Source organism: Lithobates pipiens, unplaced genomic scaffold (assembly GCF_037356315.1).
Source record: "Lithobates pipiens isolate NorthernLeopardFrog02 unplaced genomic scaffold, aLitPip1_a1.2 Scaffold_18, whole genome shotgun sequence".
NCBI classification, from domain to species: domain Eukaryota; kingdom Metazoa; phylum Chordata; class Amphibia; order Anura; family Ranidae; genus Lithobates; species Lithobates pipiens.
In genome coordinates, this window is record NW_027507758.1 from 448,022,636 (window position 1) to 448,036,034 (window position 13,399).

Below are 13,399 nucleotides of genomic sequence, written 5' to 3' on the forward strand. Positions count from 1 at the left end.
TGCAAAAGTTAAAAGCCAACAGCTACACATACTGCAGCTGCCGATTTTTAATAATTGGACACTTACCTGTCCTGGAGTCCAGCAATGTCGGGGGGGGGGGGGGGGGGGGGGAATGCAACGAGTGTAAGTTCCACTTTCTTTAAAGAGGAGCTTTAGGCTGCATTCACACCTGAGCGTAGCGGTTTCAAGCGGTTTTTGCAGCGTTTTTTACCGCGATTTGCGGCGTTTTTTACCGCGATTTGCCTCAAATTTGTGCAGGGCAAAAGGTCACCAATGTTAAAAGAAGAAAAACGCACAAATCAGCCCGATTCGCGCGACAAAAAAGGGTCCGGAACTTGTTTGAGCTTCAGGCGACTTAGAGTGGAGATGTGAACCATCTCCATTGAGAATAATGGATTTTTTCCCCTGCAGCGTTTTGTAGCTTCAGGCGTCAAGCTACAAAACGCTCAGGTGTGAATGGGGTCTAAGTCTCCACCACCCAAAAAAAATCAAATAAATTAAGCTAGCTGCTACAAATACTGTAGCTGTTGACTTTTTTTTTTAGATAAGGACACTTACTTGCCCCTGGATCCTCACCCGAACTGATTCTTCAATTGGCTTTGCGTGCATGTGCCAGCATCTTCCCTAAGGGAGACCGGCAGTGAGGCCTTTCGGCATGTGGCGATCTGACCAGAAGACAGGGCACGGGTACCTATCAAAATAAGGTACCTGCTCATCTCAAACAAAAAAATAAATGTGCCAAATGTAAAGGGGGATAGGGTATTGCTTTACAATCTGTTAGAAGTGTTGGAGTTCTCCTCTCCTAGCTTCCATGATTCACCAACCTTTATGGACTGTAAGGAACAGAATATATTCACTAAATGATAAACCTAAGCTTGCACCTGCATAAACAGGCTCTTAGCAAACAGGAAATGTAATAACAACATTTTTGAGACATACCTCCAAGTTCTGGTAAGACACTAATATACGTTCTGTACAATAGAGGCAGTGCATCGTGGTTAATATGCAAATGAGGTAGATGAGGAATAAAATCATTGCCCACAAGAAATCCCATTAAAATCCAGTCATCAATTATCCTTTCTACGTCATATTCAAAGGAGATCTTGTCCTAAAACAAAGAAAGAGTTTAAATATGTGTCAGAAATGCAGACACTTACCCATACTACATTACAGGACATTACTTACCTTCACAGATGAAAACTCATAATCAATATATTCTCTCATTAGAGACAAGTGAAGGAGGTGAAATGTAGTTTCTTCTGGTGCAGAAATTCTGGAACACATTACAAAAATTTGACATACAGTTTTGTACAGTAAAATGATTCACACGGTTAACCAAAGATTATTTCTTATATCTGCGTTATATCTGTTTAAGATGTGAAAAAAAAAAAAAAAAAAAACACCTGATGATTTTGTTAGACATGCAGAGATGTCCTGTGTACACTTCCATGTTATCTCAAGAAGACTACCATAATTATTCCCCCTAGCACCAATCATGGACTACAGAATAATTGTGGAAATCAATGGCAGTGGCAGGAATTCAGTGGTTTAGCAAAAGGAACTGGACAGGACTGAAACAAATCAGTCCAGAAAAAGCTGTGTGTTTTTCTACAACAAGAAATCAGGAGTGGAGTGCATTTCAAGCAGATCAACAAGTATCTTCCATACTTGTTATGTCTTCAAATGGATAAAACATGAGGAAATGTGCACATTTTGCAAGGCTGTAATGCATATGTTTTTTTTTTTTTTTTTGGCATACACTGTAATTTCTACATGGACAGAAGTCAAGGCTCGGTCTATGTTTTGGGACAAGGGACTCCACACGAATCAGTTTCAAGATGAATAAAGGCACATGCAGGTAACACCAGGTGCATATCATTTTTTTTTCCTGCTGAATTAATTATAGCTGATATTCAGAAGATCTAGCTAAATAAAAACCATGAACAGATGTAACATTGGGGCACTTGGGATGCATCCAATACAGTGCTATATTAAAATCAATGCAGTCAGCACAGTCTGTCAACATCAAAACTGCAACAATAAATTTCTTATACCGGATGCTGAAGCTACTGCAAAAATGTTAAAATGAGCGTGTTAGTGTAGAGTGTATGCCATGGCTTAGGTATGTACAATGTGTAAACAATCTCTAACCATAAGTTCTGAGCATAACTGATCGAGATGGAAAACTACAGATCAACGTACAGATTGTGGAATTATATACAACTGCTGCTTATTTTTTGAGCCAAAGAGATGCAAGCACAATGACACTGCAGTTCACAAAGCAGCCCCTTCAAAATAAGGGTCTCCAGGTACAATAGATATAGAAAGTCCACACACCCCTGTTAAAATGTCCAATTTCTGTGTTGTAAAAAAACGAGACAAAGCTAAATCATTTCAGAACTTTTTCCACCTTTAATGTGACCTATAAACTATGCAATTCAATTGAAAAACAAACTGAAATCTTTTAAGGGGGGGGGGGGGGGGTATGGTTGCATAAGTGTGCACACCCTCTTATAACTGGGGATGCAACGGTGTTCAGAACTAAACAATCACATTCAAACTCATGTGTTAAGCCCAGGTTCACACTGACAGACGGAATTTGCATGATTTCATGCCCACGTGTCAGTTCTGACTTTGGGGACGATTTCAGAGATATCTATGCAGGTTGCTTCACAGATGTTTATAGAAATCGCATCCTGAAGTCATCACAAATAATGCAAAAACGACTTTGGGAATCGGTGCGGCCTGGCACCGATTCTGATGGTGCCACTGCCGGCACTTGCCGCCGATTTGGCATGTGATTTGACATGTCTAATCACTCCAATGTGAATGGCTTATTAGAAGTCAGTATACACCTGCCATCATTTAAAGTACCGCTGATTAAACATCCAAAAAAAATAAAAAATCAGCTGTTCCAGTAGGTCTTTCCTGACATTTTCCTAGTTGCATCCTACAGCAAAAGCCATGATCCGCAGAGAGCTTCCAAAGCCTTAGAGGGATCTCATTGTTAAAAGGTATCAGTCAGGAGAAGGGTACAAAAGAATTTCCAAGGCATTAGATATACCATGGAACCCAGTGAAGACAGTCATTCTCAAGTGGAGAAAATATGGCACAACATTGACATTACCAAGAACTGGTGAAAAGATAAGAAAACTGGTCAGGGAGGCTACCAAGAGGCCACAGCAACATTAAGACCCCTTTCACACTGGGGCGGTGAGGGCATTAGCGGGGTAAAGTGCAGCTAGTTTTAGGCTTTTCGGCCTCTAGCGGGACGCTTTTAACCCCCACAAGCAGCCCGAAGAAAGGGTTAATAGCGCCTGTGCTGCATCGCTTCGGCAGCACTGCCCATTCATTTCGATGGGCAGGGGTGCTGCGGGAGTAGTGTATACACCAATCTCTCATCGTTTTAACCCCTTCCCTGCCAGTGCCACTTACACAGTAATCGGTGCATTTTTATAGCACCGATTGTTGTATAGATGCCAATGGTCCCAAAAAAGCGTCAAAAGTATCCGATCTGTCTGTCACAATACTGCTAAACGCAGATCACCGACATTACTAGTAAAAAATAAAAAAATAATAAAAATGCCATAAATATTTCCCATAGTTTGGTTTGCGCAAAAGTTATAGCATCTGCAATCAATATACGCTTATTGTAATTTTACCAAAAATGTGTAGACGAATATATATATTGAACTAAACTGATGAAGAATTTTTTTATTTTATTTTTTTTAAATGGGGGATATTTATTATAGCAAAAAAAATTTTATTAATTTTTTTTTCAAAATTGGCAGTTTTTTTTTTGTTTATAGTGCCAAAAATAAAAAACACAGAGGTGATCAAATACCACCAAAAGAAAGCTCTATTTGTGGGGGAAAAAAGGATGCAAATTTTGTTTAAGTACAGTGTCGAACGCACAATTGTCAGTTAAAGCGATGCAGTGCCTAACTGTAAAAAATGCTCTGGTCAGGAAGGGGGTAAAATCTTCCGGGGCTGAAGTGATTAAGAGTGTGCACACTTATGCAACCATATTATTTTCGTTTTTTATTTTTACTTCCCTCCATATAAAAGATTTCAGTTTGTTGTTCAACTGAGTTGTACAGTTTATAGGTCACATTAAAGGTGGAAACATTTCTGAAATTATTTATCTTTGACATTTTTTTACATCACAAAAACCTGACATTTTACATTTGTAGACTTTTTATATCCACTGTACATTTATAAAGCAGCGAATATGACATTCACAAAATATTTACTACAGGTGGATCTTTCAGAGGCAAATGTTTTAAAATTCCTGTAAATTATTCAGCTGCAGTAAATGTTTTGTGAATATCACACATTCACTACTTTATAAATATTCCACAAAGTGCATTTTGTGAGTATCTGTACCTTGGCAGCTAAATGGCATAGGTTTATAAAGCAACTTAAACCGGAACCATATTTCCACTTAAAGGATCTTCAGTCTTAACAAAAAAAAAAAAATGTATTTAAAAAAATCTGTAGCTACAAATACTGAACTTCTGCTCCGATCACCTATGCAGTTTGAGCGGAAGTAGGGAGTGGCTACCTGCTGAACCTAGGTACCCAAAAAAAAAATTAAAAAATAAAATAAATAAAAACCCCAAATGTGGGAGATGAGGTGGTAAATAAGAACTTACCCTTTAGGGTGATTTTCCACTATAAAAAGAGAAGTATGGGGTTGGAATTAAAACAAAAAAAAAACAAAAAAACACATTTTATACTCACATAGGTGAATACAGCATTGATCCAATGCTGCATCTGTCTCCCACTGACTCAAACACTGCTGGTCTCACTTGCACTCTGATCGGAGAGCAATGACTGTCAGTTTCTGGCTCTGCCCCTCCAGATCTCACTGGAGTGCTGAACTGTGAAGGGGGCAGGGGAAGGGCTGGTTCAGTCTCCCAGTGACCTGCTGAGAGGCTGAGCCAGCTGCCAGTCCAGGCATCTGGGTGGATCCCTAAAGTCGGGATTGGTCCAGCACCTGGACCGCCTGAGCGACGTCAGGCATCAGACTTTAGCCCGCTGTCGGCTGAAAAACGGGTCACAGGTGCGCAGGATGAACTGCTCTCTTGTGATCCACAGGAAAAGCAGGGGCAACATAGCTTTGGCCTTACTTCTTTTTTAAAGCACAAACCTAAAAAAATTGGTTAGGGACATGTTTCATATTGGTGAACGTATAATATAAATTCCAAAAATGTAATCTTATAGTAAATTTATCTCCTCAGACTTCGGGTTTGTCTTGATATGCAGCAGAACAATGAGACAATGTTTCTGATGTAAATTGGTCATATATGAAAAATGTATGACAATGCTTATCTCTACCTTTTTTGATTCTTCTTCCCACCAAAGCGAACCTCTTCTCTTAGAAGAGAAAAGTGAACTTCATGGCTTGTTAAACCAAGCATTATCTGCAATAAGAACAGAAAATTACTTATTTAAATGTGTATCTTAACAGATGAGCATAATATACACCGCTTCATCGCGCCAGCAGTAAAACAGCTATAAAATAAGCCATCACTGACCTCTTTAGCTGCTTTTTAACATGAAGCAATACTTCTCATAGAGCCTCAAAAATCACAACAAAAAGACTCTAAATTTGTGTTTCGGTCAGTTTAGCTTGGGGTGTGTGCGCTGCTGTTGTGTGCTGCAATGTATTGTTATAATGCACTGTAATGCTCGTTTTTTTTTTCTTTTTTCTTTTAACTTTTAACTAATGCTAGGCACCGCAACATGCTGTGATATGTTAGAGTGTTAGATCGCACTGCATAAAATAGAACATATCCTATTTCAGTGGTTGCCAATGTGGAACTGTACTTGCCTCTACTCCAGCAACGCAATATTCACAGGCTCCTTTTCTGGGGCCAACATTTGCGCCTAGTTTTCTTCCAGGTTAGGGATCTGTAGCCATCCTGACTACACACACAAGTAAGTTCATCCCGGGAAGCTGTTGTAGCGGTACACTGAGCTGCTCATGCGCAACTCAGTGCACATTGTAAAGTAGGTTATCAATAGGCAGGTAAGAACCTTTTATTGCAGAAAAGATGTAGTATGTCTCTTCTGCCATAAAAACCTGCCAGTTTACACATTTAAAGTGTCATTTAAGGTTCCACTTGGAGCCATAGATCATGAGGCAAATTGCCTTGTTTTTACATTGTACAATGCTGCCCAATAGGACTGATGTTAAAAAAAAAAAAAAAAAAAGAAGAGCCTATAAATGCCCACTGGGGGTTTACATTAGATAGTTGGTAGGCTGCAAAAATTCTGTTCCTTTTAAAAAACACCATAATGCTGTGCGAGAAACCCTTGTTCCATGCACGTTTCCTACACTGCGTTCAAAATGTACTGCAGTTGCAATCTGTAGCAGGTGTCAACATTGAGTTAATGACACCCTAAATGCAGGTCGCAAATGCAGTGCGTTTTTCCACAGAAGTAGCATGCAATCCCATTGCAGTGAGTTTCCAAATGTATTGCATGCACTACTTTTGGTGCGATGTGGTATGATTTCAGCCCATTTAAAATGAATAGGCTGAAATCGCCCCCCATACAGAACTGTACATGAAACGCGCATTCATTTGCAAATCCCTTTGTGAACTGGCTCTGAAAACACATTTCTCCACAGTGTCTACAGATACAGAGATGAATGATGGCTTGTTTTTAAATGCTTTTACAGTTTACGCATTCTAAACAAATACTTACTGCGCATGATCTCGCACAGGTCTACTTTAAAATGGTTACTTGTCAAGTATTATACAACATGAAAATTATAGTATCTGTTCTCATCTGATTGATAACTATTTAGTAAAACAAGTAACAAGTGGTTGATAACAGCAGGAGAGAGGGAGGATTAAAGCAGAAATTCACTCTCTCAATCAACATTGACTATTTTATAACTATGCTGCTAGTAATAGTAAATCGATAGCAAAATAAATCAAACTTACTTGTTTTAAACTTTTTTTTTACATTTCTTAAGGTACTTCCTGGTTTCCAGGCCTAGGTATGATGTCAATTATCCTAGAAGTCCTCAGAAGGTGTTTGCTCAGCTAAGCCCCACCTCCTGCATGCATGCCTGAGCTTAGGGCAGATGGAATCCAGGAAGTCAATGCTACAAGAATCATCTACCCTTACTCAAGGTGGCCAAAAAATCTAAGGGGTGTTTTTCCAAGTTATTCTTAGCAACATATAGCATGTGGACATGGATGGATAGGGGAGTTTACTTTGAATATTAAAAAATTAATTACACAGCGTTTTTGGTTTGTGGTGCTCAGATGCAGTGTAGTTCCACTTTAAGGTGGGGACAGGAAAGCCCCATTACACACCCAGTTCCTGGCAACAAATGTAGTTCCTACAGAAAACTTTCCCTGAGGGAATCATTAAGTCACTTCCCCTAGATTGTAGTACCGCCTTCTTAGTCTATGGTAAGTAAGTTATATTATTTATGGCTATTATTGGTTAAGCTTTTAGCTAGTGATTTAACATCGAAGGATATATACACTATTTATACAAACATAAAACAGAGTAAAAAAGAAAAAAAAAGCTTTAAGGCCTCATGCACTTTGGACGTTAAAATAACGTTAGAAAAACACCAGTAGCTTTGCAATGAGTTTTTCAATGTTTTTGCAATAGTGTTTTTGAGCATTTATATGCGTTTTTACAGCTGAAAAACTCTTCTCAGAACAGATTTTTTTTAAAGCCAAAAAATGCCCCAGCCAAAAACTGCTGATAACAGCCTGTGTGTGCATGGACACATAGGATAACATGATAGGGAGTTTATCAACTATATAAAAAAAAAACGTCTGAAACCAAAAACAGCAGCTGTGAAAACATCCATTAGCCTTATAGTTTCCCTTTAAATTACCTGCTGTTATTTTTTATTTTAAACTGTCAGTCTACTGCATTTTCTAGTATTTTGTCAAACAAACAAACAAGATCAACTGCAATAAAACACACATACCAAATCTGCATCTAATCCATAAAGGCAATGCCTTGTATTTGGATCGTGATCTGGTTTAGTTTTCTCAGACCGTATAAACTCCATAATTTTATGTTCACCTTCTCCTGGAGTCTGTAAACAGCATTATAGAGAAATATCAGGATTATACCTTAATATATTTGTAAGCATAACGCAACAAGTAAAACACAACACAGCACACTGACCTCATGACCAGACAAGTAGATAGTTACACCCTCCCATGTCTTGTCTGTGGAAATCTTCATATTTACAAAATACTTCAGATGCTCATGTAAGCGAGCCATAAATTCAGTTCCTAAAATGAGCGATAAAATTGGAGAAAATTCATATTTACTGAATTTAGGAGAGAAAAGTAGGAAATGACTTCCTTCTGAATACAGAAGTGTTTTTAATGGATGAAAGCACAGACTAACAATGTGGCAATACCCCATTCCGTATTCTACATTACTTGTGCCAATACTGACACTAGCAAAGATGAAAGCAAATGATTAACAGGTTCATGGAGACACCCTACATGCTAGTAAATGTTTGTCCATTGCCCAAACATATACAACACCAATCAGCTAAGTAGTAAGAAATATATATATATATATATATATATATATATACACACACACATACACACACAGACGCTATATTCTCAAAAGTATGAACGTTAATGGGCATCCCAGGCTTAGTCCGTAGAGCTCAATATTGCATTGACCCCCCTGTGCAGCTATAACAGCTTCAATTCTTTCGGGAAGGCTGTCCACCAGGTTTAGGAGGGTGTCTATGGTAATGTTTGACCATTCTTCCAGAAGTGCATTTGTGAGGTCAGGCACTGATGTGGATGAGAAGGCCTTGCTCACAGTCTCCTCTAGATTTCATCCCAAAAGGTGTTCTGTTGAGGTCAGGACTCTGTGCAGACTAGTCAAGTTCCTCCACCCCAAATTGTCTTTATAGACCTTGCTTTGTGCACTGGTGTGCAGTCATGTTGGAACAGGAAGGGGCCATCCCCAAACTGTTCCCACAAAGTTGGGAGCATGAAATTGTCCAAAATGTCTTGGCATGCTGACACCTTAAGAATTTCCTTCACTGGAACTAAGGGGCCAACCCCTGAAAAACAACCCCACACCATAATCCCCCCCTCCACCAAATGATTTGGACCAGTGCACAAAGCAAAGGTCCATAAAGACATGGATGAGCGAGTTTAGGGTGGAGAAACATGACTGGCCTGCACAGAGTCCTCACCTCAATCCAATAGAACACCTTTTTAATTAAAGCAGGGACGGTGAGCCCGGCCATCTTGAGCCAGTGCCTGACCTCACAAATGTGCTTCTGGAAGAATGTTCAAACAATCCCCATAGACAACCCTCCTAAACCTTGTGGACAGCCTTCCCAGAAGAGTTGATGCTGTTATAGCTACAAAGGGTGGACCATTTCAATATTGAACCCTATGGACTAAGACTGGGATGCCATTAACCACTTGCCGCCCACCCTATAACAAAAGCACGGCGGCAAAGTGGTTTCAAAATCCTGACCGGACGTCATATGACGTGATCAGGATTTTGAGACGCTGCGCGCCCCCGGGTGTGCTTTGCGGCGATCATTGTTGCGGGGTGTTAGTCTTACACCCCGCAACTACGATCTCGGTAAAGAGTTTCCGACGGAGACTCTCTACCACGTGATCAGCCGTGTCCAATCAAGGCTGATCACAGTGTAAATAGGAAAAGCCGGTGAGGGGGTCTGTGCTGATTATCAGCGCAGCCCCCCCCCCCCCCCCCCCCCCGAGGATGCCCACACTGGACCACCAGGGACGCCACAAGACCACCAGGGATGCCCAGCATAAGGTATGCCACCCTAGACCACCAGGGATTCCAGTCAGTGCCCACAATGGATGCCAATCAGTGCCCACAATGGGCATCCATTAGTACAGTATAAAACAATACAATGCCACCTATTAGTGCCCATCCGTGCCACCTATCCATGCCAATCCGTGCCAGCTATCAGTGCCAATCTGTGCTACCTATCAGTGCACATCCGTGCCGCCCATCAGTGCCACCTCATCAGTGCCACTTTATCAGTGCAGCCCTATCAGTGCCCATCAGTGTAGCCCCATCAGTGCCCATCAGTGAAGGAGAACTTACTTATTTACAAAGTTTTGAAAAAAAAAAAAAAACATAAAAAAAAAAAATTGGCATTTTTTTTATTTGTTTAGCAAAAAATAAAAACCGTAGAGGTGATCATTTACCACCAAAAGAAAGCTCTGTTTGTGGGGAAAAAAATGATAAAAATCTAATTTGGGTACAGTGTAGCATGACCGCGCAATTGTCATTCAAAGTGCGACAGCGCTGAAAGCTGAAAATAGGTCTGGGCAGGAAGGTGTTTAAGTGCCCGGTATTGAAGTGGTTAAAGTTTATGTGCAGGCAGGTGTCCCAATACTTTTGTCAATATAGTTTATATGTAAGGGTTACCTCATATACTGTGCGCAACAAGTATATATGCAGCACAAAGCTTATACATTAATATCTATACTTTACATCATTTTACAATAATGCCCAGTACTTACATGTATACATTACATGTGTAGAACATAGACACCCTTTGACTACCTGGCCCATAGAATTAACACTACAAATTGTAATTGGAAAAAAAAAAAAAAAAAAAAAGGAGGAGGACACAGTGTCCCACTAGTTTTGTGCACAAGGCTGCTCTGTAAAGAAAAGGAGGGATGCTGGTGATCTGGTTTACTGAAACTCCCGGTCCCAGAGCCTACAAATGTACAGACCAGGGGAACCCCAAATTTCCAGCTCCATCCACCTAAAAACCTTTGGCAGCAAATATTTATGATAATTAAACCTTCTAATTATGCATGACTTGATCATTCTGAAAAAAGATTATTCATACCCCAGGTCTAGTCCTACATAGGAATATTCAGAAAACAGTGGGTCACTGTTCCTCCCACTGATACAGGGCACTATTCCGCCCAATGTCAATAAGATTAAGGCGCCATTCCTTCCACTGAAAACAGTAGTGCGGCATAATTGGACCATTACTTTAAAGTGCTGCTGGAGTTCCATTGGGGAAGTGATATTTGCCAACAGCCTGTGCTATCAGTAGTGTAAGAAGAAGTAGAAGTAGAAGTAGAAGAAGAAGAAACCTACATTATGCTGACCATAGATGTAACAACAAAACGGTTTTATGTCACAATGTTGTGTTAATGCAAAGTCCAAATCTTTTAGGAATTGTTTGCACTAATCATTTGTTTTGGCATGTAAACATTTTCATTGAAAATAAAATCTATTTCAGCATAAACTCCAAAATGAATGTAAAGCAGCACTAAGCCCCCCTATCCTTTTCAGCCAAGGAAGCTGCCATCTTTGCCTCTGTTTGATCTGCAACTGACATGCTGCTGCACATGTGATCAGATACGACACCCGCCATTGGATGGTTTGACAGTTCAGTAAACACTTGTGACAGTGATCATTCATGGCATGCCTTGAATGTAACCATTTGGGGAAGCCGTTAAAGTGGAACTGAAGAAACAGTGAGCAGATAGACTTTTATTGCAGAAGAGATGTGCACTGTCTCTTCTGCAATAAAATGCCCCTACCCACCTGCTCGCGGCCGTCTCTCTGGCGCTGCAAACTAATCTGCGTGTGCCCCTAACTGCCTGCTCAGTCTTCACCAGCACTGTAAACTGAGCTGTGCATGAGTGTCAGAATGACTAGCTCCTGCACAAGCACAGTACATGAAGCCAAACACATCAAGGAGAGGGAGGTTGAACCTCCATTAACCGCAGCAGCTTCTAAACTCTTGTAAAAGCCTGTGTGTACATGGACACATAGGCTTTTATGAAGTTGTTGTTTGGAGCTTTGGCAAAAAAAAAAAAAATGCCAAAAGCTCCTCAACTCAAGTTAAGAAGCTGTAGTGTACATGACCCCTTAGGGTATTATTTTACTGAAAGAGTAGTTGATGCTTGGAATAGACGTCTGGCAGAGGCAGCAAGTCGGTCAACATTAAGTGGACTTAAACATACCTGGGACAAACAAAAACATGTATAAATATATATAAAAAAAATAAATAAAATAGGGGCAGATATGATGGATCACTTGGTCTTTTTTTTCTGCCAATGCTCCCCTATTTTAAGATTATAGTGATTGTAAAGTCTAGGTTTTTTTTTAGTTAAATATAAAACATGTTATACTTACCTGCTCTGTGTAGTGGTTTTGCACAGATCCTCCTTTTCTTGGGTCACCGCCAGTGCTCCTGGCCCCTCCCTCCTGATGTGTGCCCCCACAGCAAGCAGCTTGCTATGGGGGTACCCGAGCCAAACAACAGCTTTGTGGGTCCATTCGGGCAGAGATGTGTTTTCCGGCCACACCCTTTTCTCTCCTCATTGGCTGATTGACTTTGATTTACAGCAGCGGGAGCCAATGGCACCATGCTGCTGTCTCAGCCAATGAGGAGGGGAGTCCCGGGCAGCTGAGAAATTCCTACAACATTGCTGGATCTAGATGAACCTCAGGTAAGTATGAGGGAGATGTTGGGGGCTGCTGCACACAGAAGGCTTTTTCACTTAATGCATAGAAAAAGCCTTCTGCCTTTACAATCACTCTAAATACAGCTTTTGAAAAAAAAGCTTCCTATACTCTAGTAAACTGAAGAGTCATTGTGTGTCTATGTACTTTATTGTACAAGTCTGTAGGTTTATTTACAGATGGATTTAAAGCGGTAGAAAACCACAGGTAGTCACACAAAAATAAAAAAATTCCCTGCAAAGCAATGTCATAATGTGCTAGTATGCATTGCATACTAGCAATACACACCAGGTTTGCCAATTTGACAGAACACCTGCAGTCAGAAGGTGGCAGTGGACATCTTAATACACCCAACTACGAATTGAATTCCAGAGTAATTTTAGCAATAAAGTGAGCGTATAGAAATAAATATAGTATATGAACGTCTGTAATGTTGTTTTGATGTTACATTTTGAAAGAAGCTGGACGCTAGCAGTAGGAAAGTGGCAGAGAATTATTGACCTCGCTCTAACATTCGCGGAGATACCCAACGTGTGGTTTGAACACCGTTTTCATATGTGGGCGGGACATACGTATGTGTTCGCTTCTGCATGCGAGCACACGGGGACAGGGGCGCTTTATTAAGGCCTGGATACTTTCCTGAATATACATAATATAACTGGGTACTAACATTTATAGGTAAAGTTGATCCGGGAAAATCCGATTGCCTCTTGGGGGGTGGGGGGGGGGGGTCAGGAAGGAATTTTTTTTTTCCCCTGCTGTAGCAATATGAAGCATGCTCTGCTGGGGTTTTTTGCCTTCCTCTGGATCAATTGTGGGTATAAAATTGTGTATATTGGATTGGATATGATATATATTTTTTTTTATTTATTGTTTTTAAGGTTGAACTGGA

The 13,399-nt window shown here is 40.4% G+C and overlaps 1 protein-coding gene across 3 annotated transcripts in view; it reads right to left on the bottom strand.

Moving 5' to 3' along the window:
- The window catches only part of XRN1 (5'-3' exoribonuclease 1), a 155,979-nt gene that overhangs the window by 122,900 nt on the left and 19,680 nt on the right, over window positions 1-13,399 (bottom strand). For all 3 annotated transcript variants that reach the window (XM_077488212.1, XM_077488211.1, XM_077488210.1), the window contains exons 4-8: window positions 8,173-8,282; window positions 7,970-8,080; window positions 5,341-5,426; window positions 1,186-1,273; window positions 940-1,108 (exon numbers count right to left, since the gene is read on the bottom strand). In XM_077488212.1, the coding sequence (XP_077344338.1) occupies window positions 940-1,108; window positions 1,186-1,273; window positions 5,341-5,426; window positions 7,970-8,080; window positions 8,173-8,282 (564 nt within the window). The remainder of the gene's footprint in view (window positions 1-939; window positions 1,109-1,185; window positions 1,274-5,340; window positions 5,427-7,969; window positions 8,081-8,172; window positions 8,283-13,399) is intronic.